We start from the raw sequence: 18,394 nt of genomic DNA, 5'->3' as shown, positions 1-18,394 counted from the left end.
TATCTGTACAACATAAAGGAGAATTAAGTGAAAAGACACTAAAAAGAGACAGACTGAAGACGGACAGTCATTGTGGAAGAAATGTCTCACCTTGGTAGTACTACTGTTGTACCTCATTTCAAGTTCTTCAATTGTAATCTCATGGTCGTCCTGCAGGGGGAGACACGTCGCAACATTAATTCAGAACCCAAACTTTTAAAGGGCATATGGGAGTGAATCAAGGTGATGCATTCATAGCTGGTTGGTTGTAACTGCACAGAAATCATTACAACATATTCTCACACCACTAGGTTTCTGTCTTTACTTACTATATCCATTTCTTTCTTCATGCCCTCCAGTTTCTCCTTCTTCTTCATCTTTTTCTTCTTCTTCTTGTCCATATCTCCATCCATCTCAAACATGTCATACGTGTCCTGAACACAGACAGCAATTGGCAAAACAATTATAGTCAAGATTTGAGATTAAAAAGCCTTTTTGTCTATCCGTGAGAGAAAATTGTCTTAGGTTAGGGTGTCATGAACAACATAAAAATACATCCATGAAATGCTCATAAATTACACTGAAACACAAACAGCTATGTAAATGTGAGAGCAGGTGTGCAAAGCTGCATTAAAAAGTAGTGACAGTCTATTTGGTGTTGTTTAGAAAGGTTACTGCAGTAGGAATACAAGTTTTGTAACTCTTTTTGGCCAGAGGTACTGTGAGGTAGGTGGCTGAGTGTCAGGGGGCGTTCAGCTTTTAAATGTAAAGATCTGAGAGTTGGCTTTGAGTATTGCAGCTGATTTTGGTTGCATGCTAGATGATTCTTTTTTTTTTTGCTTCTTTTCTGTGAGGAAGTTGTACCATGTTACACTGATACAGGAAATCTAAATGTAGCATGTATCTGCTCTGTGCTCGTCAGAGGGACTGTTTGCACTACATGTGAATATGGGACCACTCTAAGCCCTCATGAAATTAAAATGTCTGCAAAATGATTTGCATTTAAACACATTTGCATACAAATCTGGTTTGCAGTAAATAAACAAAAAGACACTTCACAGACTGGAGTACATTATGTCCACTCTGATCGCAGGAAATGCATTTTAAAGTTTTTACTGTGGTCAATTTTTTTTATTTAATTTACATGTGCAGACATTAAAAAGTGAGAGTTTGTAGCTTGATTCGCTGACTGAATTTATAGAGTGATTCACCGACAATTGAATGACCTTCACTTGACAATCAATAACTAAGTATAACCTTTATGACAAAATCTACACGTAATACAATTAGAATGTAATATAATATATATGACTTTGAAACTGAAACAAATGAGTAATAAAAAAGTTAAGGTCCATAGTCTACTAGAAAGCCCAACCAGTTATAAACAAGATAAATAATCATCAGCTAATCCGCAGGGTCTCCTACCTTTTTACTCATGGTTGCAGGTGTGATAGGGGACTGCTCTCCTAAATCAATGGAGGTCCAGACCACTCGATCCTTCTTCTTGGTCCCCGAAATTTTGGCTGTCAGTTAGGGTCCAGTCCCAAACACGCACCCTGTTTCTCCCTCTCTCATACACACACACACACACAAGATGGTCAGAAACAGGAAAGATTTTCTGGAAAAGCCTTTTATACATGACAACTCCCCTTTTCATATGCACATGCGCACAAATACCTTTGGACACCTGCACACGCACATATCGTGTTTAAAGACGCACTTGAGTACGACTGCCTGCGTAAAAAGGTACCTCAGGTAGCAACAATGTCACCCCTACGCAGGTCACACACAACACACACACACATAAATACACTCGTATCATAAGCTGTGCTGGTATCTCTTATCTCCCCTCTGCACGTTTCTTTTCCTGATAAACTGATTGGAGTAAAGAGCAGAGGAACAGTGAAGGTTAAAACAGACCAATGTCATTCCTACTGTACCAGTATACCTGACATTGAACTCCATCCATTTGCTGCACTACACAGGTACAGTCTACTGTTGGCCATCAAGTAATTCAAGGTTGATAGCCTTAATATAGTAGGCATTAACTGAGAATCTCTGGCTTTACTAGTCCAGAGAAAATTAGCCATCATTTCCGCTGCAATATAACTATGATCTGACAGGATGTGTCTTTGTGGTCATTTACACTGTCCACTTGTGATCAAATCACCAAATATGCATGTTAATACCAGAGATAAAGAGGCTCTGTGTGTTTTCTTAATGGCCACTCACTCTGTCTGTCCACCAAATTAAATTAATACACTTCTCTCTGCAGGTGTGTGGACCTCATCTGTCATTTTGTCTACAGATTGCAATTTAAATTGACAGAGGGTTGTACCGCTAAGTTAGGCTGTCTATAGGGCTTTTGATACAGATTATGTTTTTTTTTTAAATGAAACAAAAATCTTATTTACAAATACTGACCTAAATAACTAGTCAAGAATATCAAGAAAACAAATGTTCAGTGACATTAGCCGAGGCAGTTGAGGGTCATTTTATCAGATAAGCGTTAGCAGCCTTCTCTACCATGCTCTCTAAATATCAAAACCTCTGACAAAGAACTACTATGCTTAGAGAGTAGAGGTCAAAATACGGCACACTATTGAAGATACAGATGCAGATGTTGGCTATCATAAAATAAAATTGATGAGTAATATTGCCTGAAAGAAATATCCCACCTGAAAACACACATCCAGCCTACTGATTTTAATACTAGACTAATCACTCCACAACATGGGGCCATAACTTCACATTACAAAAACACCATTTTGAATCCTTTATCCTATTATCCTGTATTGAGGAGAAGTAAGTAAAAGTGGGGATAAGGTCACCCTGTCCCTTAACTGTTCCTGCCCAGAACATGTTGCATGCTGGGTAAATAGGAGGCAGGTGAGATAAGTTGTGTTTGAGAGAGTCAATATTGTTCTGTACTGTTTACTCTAAAGTGACAGTGGCTGTGCAATCAAAGCTATCAGCCTGAATTTATCAGTTCTAATTACACCTTGCTGGGTGGACAGGTGAGGAGGGAGAGAATAGAGGAGTGATGGGCTAACAAAAGAATAAGATACAGACAGAGGGGCCAACACACACGTAGTATCTAACACAAAAACTCTGTCCTTTGCAGCTGATGGATGGTCTCACTCAAATGACAAAACAAACAAAAAGCTAGTCTGTTGCATTGTAAACTGGGGGCAGCACAGCAAATATAAGCCCCAGGGCCATGTCTCTGTTACCGACTTGTGTTTCCCTGTTTCCCTCCTCCTCTGGGTCTCCTGTCTCCCTCTGTCAGTCTCTGTTTGGTGTGGGTGCGGCTTCCCACTGGCACTCTCCCACTCCTCATCTACATGTTCACAGATATTTTTGTGAACAGATATTTTTCTTTATGTTTTGGCCTCTCACCTATGCAAACTGAGTTTTAGGTCACAGAAACTGAGGATTTTTAAGCAGGTATTCTAAGCCACATCATGATCTTGTCCTAACCATAACCAATGGGTTTGTGCCAAAATTGTAATGTCACATTAACGACAGCGTTGTTGGAACCTAAAGAAAGAGAGAGTTCTATTTCACACAGGCTCCACCCTTTACTGGGTAAAGGGTAATATTCTCCTCCACAATCACAAGCACGGATTCACCCACTGAAATCTGCATACATAGCCAGCCAATCAAGTAATGCCTATCCGAACACTTACAGAGCCGACAATATATATGACTCCCCTCTACGTATGACACACCTACATGTTTATGTGCTCCTTGATGACCCAGGAAATATGGTGTGCAGGAAGTCTGTTGCTTGTCTTTCGACCCCTGCAAGGTTAGGCCATAGCTTCACCCAGTTTGGCTGCATACTGTCTGGGTAGGCTCGGGCTCTCTAATTCCCTGCTGCAGTGGCCTACACCGATTACTTTATGTCAGTGGTTTTAATCTTTTGGCTGATGGGTTTAGGTTATAAAGGAGTGGGCAGGCTACCTAGGAGCCCTGTTGCTCCTACACTGCTCGTTGAAGAGTGGTGGATGCTGATGTTGTCATACATCTCCTTTATATACTGTGGGCTACACACATAATCAGGTAGGCATGATTATGCAAACTTCAGTGAGCGAAGGCGTGCTTGTGATTAAAGGAGAGTACTACCCAAAGAGTCCAGAAGAGGGTTCCATCTGCGCTAACAGAACCAGGGTTACAACAGTGTGACCTTTATTTTAACATATCTGCTATTATAACATACAAATGTAACATATCTGTGGTTTGCAAAAATGTAAAATGCTAACGTTTATTCTGGTGACTTGGTTGAATCTAGAGTGTTCAACTTCACCACAGGCAGGTGTGACACAGACCCAGCATGTCCTAAGAGTGCAAGCGGGTGTGCAAAAACGTATTATGTATATCCTGTTGCAGAGCCGGGGGGCTCTTCACACCTCTGCAATGTAATGTCTTACTGCACATCCTCCACCTTGTTTTCCATTCAAGGCATAACTGAAAATCAATTGATACGTATTGAGAAAAGATGATTACACTAGAACCATATATTCATATTTTCTAGTGTGGGAGATCATGGAAAAAGCACATCATTGTCTGTCAGCAGTGCATCAGACTTTACGTCTAGCAGTTGATAGACCCTTTATTGCCCTGCATGCTGGGAAATTGTTATTCCCTCCAGTTCACCTTGAAAATCTATTCTTGACCTTGAAACAGCAGCAGACTGAAAAATCTACACATCTACACATTCTATCTTCACATTGGCCTGAAAAAAATGAGCTCAAGAGATAATTCTTGATTTGTAAACAACAGTTGACACAACAATCTCCACCTATTTACTTGCAATAAAGTCAGAAGCTCCCGAAAAAGCAAGTAAGTGGAACTTTGGTGGAGATTCTTTTGGCTGACTGTTGTTTTCAAGATCAAAAATGAACTATCAAGCTCAAATTTTAAGACATCATGTGATGGAGAATTTCATATGACAGATACACAAACTTCATCTGCTCATGAAGACTATGTGATAGAGTAGAAAGCTCCAGAAGACGTAAGAGTATGGAGACTGTTTTGTTATTGTACAATTTTATACAACAAAAGATGTGTAAAACGTCCTGTTCTGTTTCAAAACCAAAGAACCACATCCTGTTACTGTGTTTTCAGTTTCAATCCCATACTGTGATTTTTGAGAATACTTTACTGCATTTGATTAAAAAAATCTTGAATTCTTTGCAGAAGTTAAGAAATACCATCAGACTCCCTACTGAGAGTGTAAACCTGCACGTTACATTTGTTTACATTTTAAAAGCCTCAGTAGATTGGTATTTAAACCCAGCCTCTGAGGAAGTGGTGAGATACTTGCCTGGGTGTACTTAAATTTTGCATGCACAGGAAATTAACGTGGTCTTTCAGGAGAGACATGCCAAAGAAAATTTTGTCTGAGATGCATCACAGCTTCACAGTGATGAAATGGGGACTGACACAACAGATGTTTCTCTACGTTATGGTCTCAGGTACAATTTATAAAGATATTTAATTTGCAGATGAAAAATGTGCCTGTGTACTTTTGATGGTGATCCTAAGCTGTTAAAGAATTCAAGGGAATTTGCTCATTTTGCAGTTCAAAACAGTGTGTTTGATCATAAATGCTTTGCAGGCTCATTTGCAGACAATTTCAGTTTAGTTCTCAAATCTGAGTGTTGTCTAGGTGATCGAGTGTCTTTCAGGTATTTTTTTTTTAAATCTTTATTGTGGTCTTGACACAAGTGTGTTAATATGAACTCTCTAGTGTTGTTTTTTTAGAAATACAGAACAAGAACAACAAGCTTTAGGTTAGATGAAGAAGACAGATGCGACTCTAACAACTTGTTTTAGTTCTGCATATGATGAATCCAAGGAGTGAGAAACCCAAATGTAAGAACATCAGTGGATGTAAGGGACTCAAGGCAGTGTGTTAAAATTATTTCTGTTATAACTCTTTTTTGTTCAGATGTGATAACAGCAGTGTGGATATAACAAAAATCTATGGGCCAACATTAACCTTGGTTGAACCATTTTTACCAAACGAATTTGTGAACAAGAAAGAGATGGCATACTGTTTCCTCTGTATTGTAAAAACAAAGGCGGTAAAATTAGGCAGTGCTAATCAAATACGAACCAAGACTCTGTTACTGCATTGTCCATTTCTCACCTCAGCTGCCCACCATATTGTTTCTGGTTGAAAACTGAACCAAGCTCACATTACATCAACCACCAGCAGGAGTGTTTACTGGTCTGATGCGGCACAGTGCATTCTGGTAGTTATGGGTTTTCTACCTCTTGAGCAAAAGCGAATGCCAAAACCTTTTTCCTCTGTTTTCTCTTGTCATATAGCACCTCACAAAATAATGTGCTCATTTCTACTGCACAGAGGGCCCAGTTTATGAAAAGAACATCTGTCCAGCAGTGAAATATTTCTTTACAAGTTTCAAGGCAGACAGGAAACAGGGGGGGAGAAATCAGTTGGTCATGTGGTTATGTGATGTCCCAGATAATTTAATCACTACCACTACATATGAAACTATGCATCAGGTCTTCACATTCTCTTTGTATCATTCTTTTATACTCAAAGGTTTGTACAGCATACCATACCATGACTTAGTCATACCAAAAATTAGAAAAACAAACAACATTGGGCCACAGGGGGAGCCACGGTGATCGGTCACATTTTAGCCATTTTGAAGCATTTTTCTGTTGTTATAGCGCCACCCAGTTGCCAATTACAGTTAAATTTCTCCAGTCACCTTGAGGCGTCCTGTTCTACATATCTACCAAGTTCAGTAAAAATCAATATGGCGGTTAGGCCTAGATAAGAAATTAGCTCTCTAGCGCCCCCATTTTGTTTGATGGGGTCAATAATGGAGGGGTCCCCTCAGATTATGTGTGGTCATATGCCTACAAAGTTGCGTTGTGATCGGTGAAACCCTTGAGATGTTATACACCTTTATGTGATGAGCCACGCCCTCCACAATATTCATTGCCCTATAGAAGCTCAGTTTTAGTAAGTTTTCCAACTTTTGCCAAGAGGGATATTGGTCCCTAGATTATGTTCACCCAGTTTCATGCAGATCGCTCAGACTTCATAGGAAGAGATCGATTTTAAGTGTTTTTCAAAAAATTCAAAATGGCAGAAAATCTATATAACTGGAAGTTATGGGTTCTTGAGACAAATTTGTTCCTCATGAGGAGAGGCATCTCTGTGCAAAGTTTCATGTCTCTACAGCATACGGGGCATGAGATATGCCCATTCAAAGTTTGCAATTTCAATTGGTTGCTATAGCGCCCCCCTTTGGCCAATTGATGTAATATTGCTTCATTCGCATCCTCCCATGACCCTCTACCACTGTGCCAAATTTCACATGGACTGACCAAGTCAGTGAGGAGAAAAACGTGGAACAGACACACACACACACACACACACACACAGACAGAGTTTTCGTCATTATAAATAAGTTTTGGTCGCAGTTTCTTACTCGACCTGAGCTGTGCATCTCTTCATCTACATTTGAATTTTTTGTTTTTTGGTCCAGTTTCTGAAAAGATGGCAGAACCCCAAACTTCAAGTTAAAAAACATTCCCTCAGTAATTTATGTATGTAAGTGATCCTGTAGCTGTCAAATGATCGAAAATCCCAAACAGTTTTCTCAGTTAAGCTGAACATTAACTGGTCACATTCCCCATAAAAACTATAAATTCACATGTAGAAACATCGAGGTCCTTGCTTGCAGCTCGGCATGATAACATTATATTTGTAAGTATCATATGTATCATATCAACGTTTCTACAGTGAAATATATGATTATGTGAGCGGACTTTGTCATCAGAAGGTGGAGAGGAAGGCAGATGGCGTGACACTTAGGCGAGACGCCTGTCAAGCTGCAGACCAAACAGTTGTTTTTTTAGCACCCCATAGTGCCACGAAAAGTTTTTTTTTTTTTTTTAATGAGACATTGCTGCATTTCCTGTTGGTATAGTGCCACAAAAAGCGGTTGTTTTTTTTTTACCAAGACAATAGGCTCATTTTAAATGCGCCTCACCTCGAAAGTGGACAAGATCAGGTGGCTGCAGCAGGGGGCGGTGACAAAAAGCTGCGGTGTAGTCAGACAGTTTCCCGCAGCCTTCAGTCTGTACAGGAAGTCACAGAAACACTCATCTGGTCAGATCTGATGTGGATTTATTAAAATGTACCAGACTGATATATCATTTAGTTTACAATCTCCAACTGTTTTACTTATGACAGAGTGACCTATTAAAATGCCTTACAGGCGATCTGTAATTTACGTTCATGGTTCAACCTCCATTTAACATGAACTGTCATGAACATCAGCATCATCAGTTTTCTGCTGCAGAGATCTACATATCTTTCCCCTCAACTACCCAGGCTAAATAAATTGTGTTGACTATTAGGTTAATGTTTTCAGAGGAAAGAAATACAAGACAACAGCTTTCATTGAAGATCAGTCAGATATAGTCAGGGCTTCACATCTGTACAGATGTTATTTCACATCCCACTTACCAAAAGTCCTGTCGCTAAATACTTCAATAATTAAAATAGTCCAATGTTAACATACAATAGACTGTGTATAGTTTATGACTGCTGTGTTTCCTGCCATAATAGTGCCACAAAAAGTGGATGTTTTTCACAGAGACATTGCTGCATTTGCTGGGACAGTGCCCCCAAAACCACTGTTTAAAACATTTTCCTAAACATGACCACATGTTTCTTGTGCTAAAACCTAACCACATGTTAACCATAGCATTGTAACGTCTCAACTTATCTGCTACAATATAGTGTGCAACTGTCATGTATCCATGGTTAGCAGAAACGTACAATGCAAACATTTTTTCTAGTGACTGAGTTGCAGTTACTTATATTCAGCCAGTTGCTGCCTTTAGCTATATTCACAATACTTACCAAACAATTCAAAAGAATAACACAGGTGGAGTTGGAGCATTTCTGAGAAAGATACTGTGAAGGCTTCTTTAGGCAGGAAATTAATATGGTTACCCAACATCCTGTCATTTTTTTCTTTTTATACTTATGTTTCAGGTACCCTCTCTCAGGTCACAGTCCACCAGTCTTCTGTGCTTACCGCTGCTCTGGGTCGTGATGTTACACTGCCATGTCATCTAAGTCTTTCCAACAAAGTGAAAATGGTGACCCCAGCGGTTCTGTATTGGTACTTCACACAGGACGGCAATGACAATCGCAGACTGTGGTTCCCCAGTGATGAATATATGGGACGTGTCAACCTTCTGGAAACCAGTCCAAACACTTTAAACAAGTCCATACGTCTCAAGAATGTCCAGTGGGCTGACAGTGGGAAGTACCAGTGTAAAGTCTCTGTCACAACAGAGAAGGATGACCGTTTCAGGAGGACAGGAAATGAAACTTTACTGTTGGTTTATGGTAAATATAAGGTCTTAGATTTTCTGTGTCCAATATATTGCTGTCAAATATCCTCACATGTGCATTAACATTTCTTCATAGTAGTCATGGCTGTGCATGGCGGGGACTCTGAGTTTAGCGGTTAGGGAACAACTTAATGAAAACAGACAAAACTTGCAATACAAGTGTCTGTGAGACTGTTTTTACTGGTATTCACATAAGTATTGGGTGCTCCAATCACAAGAGAACATCGCTAAATGCAAGTGTAAATGACCACCAAGACGCATTGCGATCCAATCACTAAAATCACACGTAAAGGTGATCTGAGATACATTTGACCACATATCTTCTGCAAAGTAAATGCTAATGCGTCCTGATGTGTCTCCGACAAAGACGATAAGAGATACGTCATCAACGCAAGACGAGGTGGTTGTTTTGGTGACAGCATGTTAATGCTTTATAACTTATCCATTATATGATGAGTTGGACGAAGTGTCATTTTTTTGCCCTAAGGAAGTAGATGTGTTGGATTCTGCAGACAGCAATATCTCCAGCTGCACTGACACAACTGCTAATGTGACTAGCGAGCATGCTACTGAGCAGCTAGGGAGAGTGTGGACGTTATAACTGTGCACCGGACCCCTTTACTCTATAGCCTTAGTGACGTAGGCAGTGACAAAATCTGAGCACAAGCAGTCAGCTGGAGACCCATGACAGACACGTGTGATTGGCGATGTGTCTCAGCTCTACACTTGTGTACAGATCAGCAAAATGCATTTTAATATCAGGTATAAACAGGCTCTGTGTGCCTCCACATGCTGTGTACATACCTGTGTATCTGCCTGCATCTCTTTTCAGAAACCATGATGTTTAACCTCACCAGTCACAATGACTCTCTGCTCTCGTGTGAAGTAAACGTGACCCGGGATGCCGGACTTCTTTTGTCCATTTCTCACAATGGCTGCAAACTCCAACCTGTTGACTCTGCTCCAGGAGATGCTGGTGCTGCTCTGCCCTTCACCACACTCTCTGAGACCGTTTCTCTGAGGAGCAAAGGAGAATATGAGTGTCAGCTGCAGCTGAACAAAGATCTGATAACAAAAAGCATCTTCCTGTACCATCCTCCTGGTAATAATCTCCCTCTTGATCTAGTTTTCATGCACACATTACACACCTGCTGATCTGCACTGACCGTTAACTACTACTGTTTTAAGACAGACAAACTTGAAAAAATGTGAACCCATTGTTGGTCAACAAGTATAGAGCAATTTTATTGTCAACTGACTTCTGTCCCAGTAACTGTTTTCAATGCAATGGCAGTTTGGCTTTTACCAGAGAAATTACTAAATGCAAAAGACATCTCTTGAATATATGATAGGGGAGTATTCAAGCTAACACAGGGTCTCAAAGGCATACTTTTGCCGATTTTAAACTAGTATCATAACAATGTGGGAATGCGTAAACAGACTACGATAAACAAAACTAAGACAACACTCAGGGGCCGTATTCAGAAACATTCTGAGAATACTCTCAGAGAGCTCCTAACTTAAACTAAAATCTTCAAGGAAGGAGTCCTAGCATGAGTGATTTAGGAAAGTTCTCAGAGCAACTCTGAGCAAGGAAGGGACAGAAATGTTTACCTTAGTGGGGAGGTGTGGTTGACCCAATTGCTAGGTGTGACTTGTCAGAGACACCTGAAATGACCTGAACTAATTATGAGACTGTGAAAATGTTCTCACTGATTGTGTGATCACTCTTCTGATGGAAGGTTGAAGCAAACATGTTACAGCTTTTTATTGATTTTTTTCCCCCCACATATATATATAAAAAAGGGCGTGTACAAACATATGACACATGACATACAACTCAACAGAAAACTGGTGTGACACAGGATATTATTCAAAATAATATTAATATTATTATTCATAATGGGGTTAGTATGTCACTTTTTCAGTTGCCAACCTCCATAACACCGGAGGCGGGGACTCATAAAACAAGAAACAGAAACAGTCATTTCCAACCCCAAGTCTTCCATCTGACTGTCACACTAGCCAAGCGTACAAACCCAACCCCACCCCATCACGCCCGCCCACCTTCCCATCACTTACCCTACCCCGCCACCCACCCCACAAAAAAAAAGAAAAGAAAAGGAAAACAAAACAAAAAGAAAAGAAAGAAAAAAAAGAAAGAAAAAAGGGGAGGGAAAACAAACAACAAAAATAAATAAATAAAATAAATAATAAGAATAAATAAGTAATAATAAAAGAGGCGATTATATCTGCTCAGTTGGGAGTCTATGGAGGCTGTTTACATAAGACAAAAAGGGTTGCCATCTGGCAGTAAATTTTCCAGCAGAGCCTCTGAGAGAGAACTTAATTTTCTCTAACTTGAGAAAAGACAACATATCCTCGAGCCAAGATGCTGCTGATGGGGGACCAGGTGATTTCCAGGACAGTAAAATCCTCCTTCGGGCAATGAGAGAGGAAAACGCTATGATATCTAAATGGCTGGTATATAAATTGGCAAAAAGTTCAGGAACTCCAAATATGGTGGTCAAAGGATCTAGTTGCAATTTAATTTTTAAGATGTCAGAAAGGATTTTAAAAAAGACACCCCAAAATGATTGCAATTTAGGACAAAAGAAAGCAGGGGTATGGCTACATCTATCACATCTATTGTCTGCACTCAGATAAATTTCTGCTAGTTTAGCTTTAGAATAATGAAGCCTGTATAGCACCTTAAAATGTATGAGACCCAGCCGTGCACACGAGGTGGTGGAGCTAATCCTTTCCATTGCCCCAGCCCAATATTCATCTGAGAGCTTGACCCCGATTTCCTCCTCCCAGGCCAGTTTTATTTTGAAAGCAGTTTTCTTATCAAAGGACATGACTGAAGAGTAGATCCGGGAGGTAAGAGATTTCTGATCTATTGGAAGTTTAAGTAGTTCCTCCCATGGTGATAAGGCAGGAAGTGAGGGGAATGAAGAGAACTGAGAGGATAAATAGTGTCGAATCTTAAGGTAACGAAAGTAATGTGAGCGTGGCAGATCATATTTGGTTGATAGGGATGAAAACATAGAGAAAATATCGTCCTGGTAGAGATCACAAAAACATGTGATTCCTTTCCTTTTCCACAGGGAGAAGGTGGAGTCTAAGGTAGAAGGGGGGAATAGATGATTGTTTGCAATGGGACTTAACGTTGAGACGGAGGAAAATGTAAAGTGGTGCCGAAATTGATACCAGATCTTAAGGGAAGATAAAAGGTTGAGGCAAACAAGTCATCAATGCTGGATTGTTGCATTTTTCCAGTTTTCCAAGTATCTTATTGTTGTGATCATTTTTGTTTCTGGTGTCATAGTGTTATTGGGTTGGGCGGAAAATGTGTATTCCTCGTGAGATCAACTACAAACATTACTTCTGCACAATATAATCTCTAATTTCCTCACTGTCATTCATTGGTTGGATAATAGTTCTCCAACCTCCTTGTGTTTCCACCATTTTCTCCTCTGTTTAAGAAAGTTTAAGGCCTCTCCAAAATCCTCCTCCCCACTCCTAACGGTTTTTCACCTAAGGAGCACTTTTAAGGGCTAAGAAGCTTTGTGAATAACTTATATCTTTAATGGGTCCTAAACTTTAAGGGGAGATTTCTTATAATTTTGTCATTAGGAGCAACTCTTTGTACTAGAAAGCTTTGTGAATCACACTGTAAAACTGTGCAACCAAGAGATTCTGTTACTGTATTGCCTGTTTCTCTTCTTAAAGTCAGGATTCCCACACATTTTCATGGTCAAAATTTCAAAAGTTTTCCATGACTTTTCCAAGACCCATTGTGCCAAACTTGCCTAGCATTTTTAAACAGGACAAATTCAAACTCTATTCAAACCTAACTTCTACTAGCTGACATGAAACGTGGGGAGAAAGTGAAGAAATGTGACACCTTGTCACACTGACACATATGAGAGCTACCATACTTTGAAAATCCACAGAAAATAGGCGTTACGTTGTTATGTTACATTACGTCAAAGGATATTCACGTAAGATTACAGCAACAATTTCAGTACACCCAAAAAAAATCCATGACTTTTAATAAACTTTCAATATTTTTTACTAATTCCATGACTTTTAAAGGCTGGGGAAAAAAAATTGTGATATTCAGTGACTTTTCCAGGTCTTCCATGACCGTGGGAATCCTGTCAAATATTTTCAGAAACATATTTTAGTGCGCTGTTTGATTGTTAACCGAAAATCTATGACCAAGAAGCATAAGCCACTCTCTTTACTGTATTGTAAAAACGGAGGCTAAGAATACTTCAATTGTAAATTTAATTAGCAGTGCTGATAAAATATGAAGCAATATTCTGTTGCTGCAGCGTATTTCTCGCCTGAAATGTTTTCAGAAACATATTTTAGCTTACCTTGACCTGTAATCGGTTACGTTGGTTACAAGCATAGGATAGCATAGCAAGTCGTTGCCGGCCGCCATATTGTTTCCTGTTGAAACGTTCCATCGTCTCCTTCTTCTTCTTTGGTGTTTTAGGGCAGTTGGCTTACTTCAACTTGCATTACTGCCTCCTCCTGGTTTAATCCCACATCTGCTATCCTAAATTTCTACAGTTCTCTGATAAGTCCTGTCGTTTTCAGAAATCAAAATATCACTGTTCTCCCCTCCACTGTGTCTCCACTCCCAGGCACTACCCTTTTATTTGTAGTCCTGACTTATCGTCGTCATCGGCTTCTCCTTCTTCTTCTTCTTCTTCTTCTTTATGTTTTTTATGGTGGTTGGCATCCACAATTAGCAATACTGCCACCTACTGGTTTAACCTTAAAGTCTCTACTTACTATATAAAATAATACTAATAGGCCTACTAACATTAATAATGACAAGCCTTTCCCATCTATTTCCCGTTCTAATGTAAAATGTCTGTTTCCTGGTTGTTTGAGAGCCTAAAAGCTTGTCTCAAAACTGCTATACATGTTTTCCAGAAGCACACACAACATCCAGAAATCTCCTTGCCGCATCTGATTATCTCACTTCTCTTGCCACAAAGGTCAAAAACCTCATCTCGTCTTTACACAAGCAATATTCCTCATGCTTCCTGGCCAACTTGTTCTCCTTAGCTTCCTGTCTTATATATCTTGTCTTAACTTCTTCCTCATGTTTGTTTCTTTTCTTTGTTCAGGCTCTGATTATTTCGGCCTTGACTATCTTTACAGTTAGTGGATAAGTATGTCGAGCACTTTATTGTCAATTACCTAAATTATTTGCCTTTACCAGAGATAATCCAGCGTCCTGAAGACACACATATATATAAAAAGGGCGTGTTCAAGCTAAAACAAAGCGCCAAGTGGCTTTGTTTGATACATGACTCTTTAGTCCTACTGCTGATGGTAAAATAACACAAATGTTTCCATTAACATCACGGTTAGAAACATTCTCTCCACCCTGTTATTGCAAATCTTCATCCTGTCTTAGCCTACATATTCTTAAGGCTCCCACACAATATTCAACATCAACTCCTGACATCTTTGCTGCAAATGGTTCCCACATCATTCAAGTTGTCTCCTGTTTATCTGCCCACTTCTAGAGAAAAGCTAATCTCTCCTAGCTAGAAAAAGCTTTGTGCATATAAACATCAGTGAATATGATTTTATAACTTCACTGGTCAATTCTTCATCCTGCAATATGTCAACATTCAAGTGAACTCCTGTGCGATCTTTTGTCCCTAGTGGCTAGAGATGGTGAAGGTGGTGAAAAAAATGTTTCACGAATGTGTCCATCAACTGTCCCCGGTGAGTTCATCCTAAACAGCACCAAGCGCTCTCTTTCTGCTGGAAAAATGTTTTTGTTTTGTTTGTTTTTGTTCTTAAATGGTCAACTCACACACATTACAAAGATACACTTGTAGACCTAGTAATGTAGATTGATAGTGTTTTCATTTTGGATGAACTTTCCCTTTGATTGTAATTTGCTATAACTTGAGAAATGATCGCAAAAATCCAACTCTGTATCAATGTGTGATTTGATTTTAGGATTACGCTTATCAGTGATTTTGTGTTTCTCAGAGCCAGGTGTGGTGGCGTTTCCAGAGCCGTGGCTCCTGTATATGGCTGTCCTCCTGGTGCCATTTACCACCCTGCTGATACTCATAAGTGTCCTGCTGATGTATAGATGCTGAGTTTTTCAACAAATGATTGAAACGGTGGCTCAGCAATGGAGATCCAGGCTGTCAGGCTGAGGCATTTTAGAGGTCCAGATTAAAGGGGATATATTGGCATAAATGGGATAAAATATAAGAAGTATATTTACTTTGGTGTATGATCACCTGAAAATAAAAATTGTTGTGTTTTTGTTAGCTTAAAACGAGCCATTTATATCTGCATAGGTAGCCTCCTCGTCTACGGTGATCACCATGTTGCACTTCCATGTTTCTACAGTAGCCCAGAATGGTCAAACCAAACAGTGGCTCTAGATAGGGCCATTTGAGCATTTGCATCAGCCCCTTGCAGCGCCTATAAGCCAGACAGCACTGGAAAAACACAGATTTTTTTTAACGTAAAACTGCTTTATTCATTGTTTTTTACCAGTTTAAATCATTGGGTCTGTTTGGTTTGGAGAAGATGAGACCTCTGCAGATAATTCAGTACTCTGGTAAAAACCTCTTGAATAATAAACACTGAAGGAATTCTAATTGGTTGAAGTTTCCGCTGGTTGCAGTCTGCAGTCCTCACCGCTAGATGCCACTAAATCTCCCTACACACTGTTCTGTTAAGTCACTAGACTAGACCAAGCAATGCTAACAAAACGTACACCAACTAGTAGTCCGCCATTGTTGTTACTGCTTCTGGCACACACACATTACGCAAGGAACAATGAACATGCCGAAGTCCATGTGGATATGAAATCTGCACCTTAGAAGCTATTTTAGTGACCTAAAATTCTATTTGCATGTGGAGGAGAGGCCAAAGCGTAAAAACAAATTATCTCTTTACAAAGGCATTCATGACAATCAGCTTCTGTCCATTTAAGTCAAAAGGGGAACACTGAAAATGTCAGTAATGATAAAATAAGCAGACAAGCATCACGGTTACTGCTCTGTCAGGTATTCACATGGCTGCTTCAGGGGGCAGCCACGGCACCTCTAAAAGTTCCAAGACATCATAATAGTTCAACAAAGCTGTTCCATTTCAGAAATGTGGCTTTTTTCCCCCCACATTTAGAAACCACAATCAGCTCTGAGAATCCCCAAATCTATGATGCAGCAGTTAGTTGTTTCATGGTGCATTCTGGCATTTAAAGGTCCAGTGTGTAAGATTTAGGGGGATTCCGTAGCATTTAGCAGTGAGGATTGCAGATTGCAACCAGCTACAACTTCTCAGGAGGTTTTTACCAGGAGCCAAATTATCCACAGAGGTCTCTTCCTCTCCACAACAAACGGACAGGGTGATTTAAATCAGTAAAATCACGGAATAAAGCAGTTCACATTACAAATCAGTGCCTCTCCGAGACTGCTCATTGCAGAGGTGCTGCTAACCACAGTGGCTGACGCGAAAATGCAAAAACACAGATGGCCCTATCTAGAGCCAGTGTTTGGTTTGTCCATTCTGGGCTACTGTAGAAACATGGAGGTGCCACATGGTGATCTCAGCAGACGAGGATCTGCTCCCTATATTGACATTAACAGCTCATTCTAAGGTAATACAGTACAGTTCTCATTTTTATGTGATTTTACTCTAGAGAAAACATATTTATTATATTAAATTTCTGCTGATATATCACCCTAAATCCAACACAATGAACTTTTAACACAAGGTAGAGGTTAAGGTCCAACATGGCACCCCAGGTCAGATGATCTGTGAGCTATCACTGCATCCATCACTGTTGTGCTTTCAGTCGTCATGTCCTTCTATAGTTGAGGAATATCACATGACGATGTCCTTTTCAACAGGTGTTGTCTATGTGGACTGTTTCAAAAAACAACCAAACTGTCTCAGCCCCTAAGCTGAAACAGGACGCAGCAAGTGATGATATGTCGGGGTCAAATTAAACTGAAAGCATTAAAACAAGATTCATAATTGACTTTGATTTTAAAGTGAAGGTTCCTTCAACCAGAGCAAAACAAAAAACACACACATGTCTCTGTAACCTACTGTAAATACATTTAAAGAAGACAAACCGTGTCTTATTCCTGATATTTAGAGGAATAATTCACATCCTTGGCCCCCTGCATGAGTTATGTGTCTGCTAATTTGCAAACTGTATTTCACCATGAATAATATTACATAGAAAGGTGACAGACTATCAAGGGACTTATGACATTACATGACTGTGTTATTACTATCCATTCTTCCCTGCTGCTTTTTGGTAGAATATCTCATGTTGATACTGGTCATGTGCTTGTGATCTCTCAGGATCAGTTCACTTTAAATCAGAAAAACAAAGTAAACCCCCACCCGCAGGTTCCTTCTTCACCAGAAATGTAAACATCTGGTTCTCTTTTCTCCAACAATAGTTTTTGTTCCTTGTTTTGAAATGATAAAAAGTTATTTTTTTTTAATACTTTATCGCCCTCTGATGGTCACTGAGGGCAGCTGCACAAAGGGGGAAACCACTGACATAGACCATTTTTAACTTTAATTACTAAAAAAAAAATCTTACTGTCATGTTGCATTGATTTACATTGGCTTAACTTTAAACCTAAACTATGAGCAATCAAATGCAAAATCAGTGGCTGAAACTGAGAGACAAAACTCAACTCACTGTCTATCGATGCATCAAACCTGCCTGTTTTGTACAAGAATCACTGAAAATAGGTTAAATTTGATGATAATAAAACAAGTTTATCCTCAATGTGTCTCACTGCATGAGTGGATATTTATCCTCACTAGTGTTGTTGCTGTGATTGAAGTTAATCCAGATATTAAAAAAAAAAAAAAAAAAAAAAAAAATCAAAAGGGATGTTAGTGGAATTAGGGACAGGACGGTCACACATACACACACACACACAGGAATGATGCATTTATC

General features: G+C 39.6%; 2 protein-coding genes across 6 annotated transcripts in view; one reads left to right on the top strand and one right to left on the bottom strand.

The window, feature by feature from the left end:
* LOC125892646 (potassium-transporting ATPase alpha chain 1) overlaps nt 1-10,339 on the bottom strand; it is a 29,494-nt gene extending 19,155 nt beyond the window's left edge. Inside the window, exons 1-4 of one of the 4 annotated variants that reach the window (XM_049582730.1) lie at nt 10,204-10,339; nt 1,405-1,549; nt 309-413; nt 91-150 (exon numbers count right to left, since the gene is read on the bottom strand). In XM_049582730.1, the coding sequence (XP_049438687.1) occupies nt 91-150; nt 309-413; nt 1,405-1,416 (177 nt within the window). In that variant the 5' untranslated portion in view covers nt 1,417-1,549; nt 10,204-10,339. Of the gene's footprint in view, nt 1-90; nt 151-308; nt 414-1,404; nt 4,664-8,021; nt 8,040-10,203 lie in introns of those variants that run through there. The other 3 variants (XM_049582734.1, XM_049582733.1, XM_049582732.1) reach the window with 3 other exon arrangements.
* On the top strand, nt 5,164-15,777 carry LOC125892647 (uncharacterized). Of its 2 annotated transcripts, XM_049582736.1 has the most exons (5): nt 5,168-5,459; nt 9,035-9,394; nt 10,232-10,501; nt 15,100-15,162; nt 15,436-15,777. In XM_049582736.1, exons 1-5 carry the CDS (start codon nt 5,330-5,332, stop codon nt 15,546-15,548), a joined length of 936 nt encoding a protein of 311 aa, XP_049438693.1. In that variant the 5' UTR covers nt 5,168-5,329; the 3' UTR covers nt 15,549-15,777. The 2 variants fall into 2 exon arrangements, with proteins under 2 accessions (XP_049438692.1, XP_049438693.1); XM_049582735.1 differs by lacking the exon at nt 15,436-15,777 and having other exon boundaries at nt 5,164-5,459; nt 15,100-15,278.
* The last annotated feature ends 2,617 nt before the right edge of the window (nt 15,778-18,394 follow it).

Source organism: Epinephelus fuscoguttatus, linkage group LG8 (assembly GCF_011397635.1).
Source record: "Epinephelus fuscoguttatus linkage group LG8, E.fuscoguttatus.final_Chr_v1".
Classification (NCBI taxonomy): Eukaryota; Metazoa; Chordata; class Actinopteri; order Perciformes; family Serranidae; genus Epinephelus; species Epinephelus fuscoguttatus.
Note: the sequence above shows the minus strand (reverse complement) of the source record. Positions and strands in the feature narration are given on the sequence as shown.

Coding starts and splice junctions, on each gene's coding strand:
- LOC125892647 (XM_049582735.1), top strand. CDS start 5,330: ATGCACAGGAAATTAACGTGGTCTTTCAGGAGAGACATGCCAAAGAAA. Junction 5,460..9,034: donor TCTCTACGTTATGGTCTCAG/GTACAATTTATA, acceptor CTTATGTTTCAG/GTACCCTCTCTCAGGTCACA. Junction 10,502..15,099: donor CTTCCTGTACCATCCTCCTG/GTAATAATCTCC, acceptor TTTTGTCCCTAG/TGGCTAGAGATGGTGAAGGT.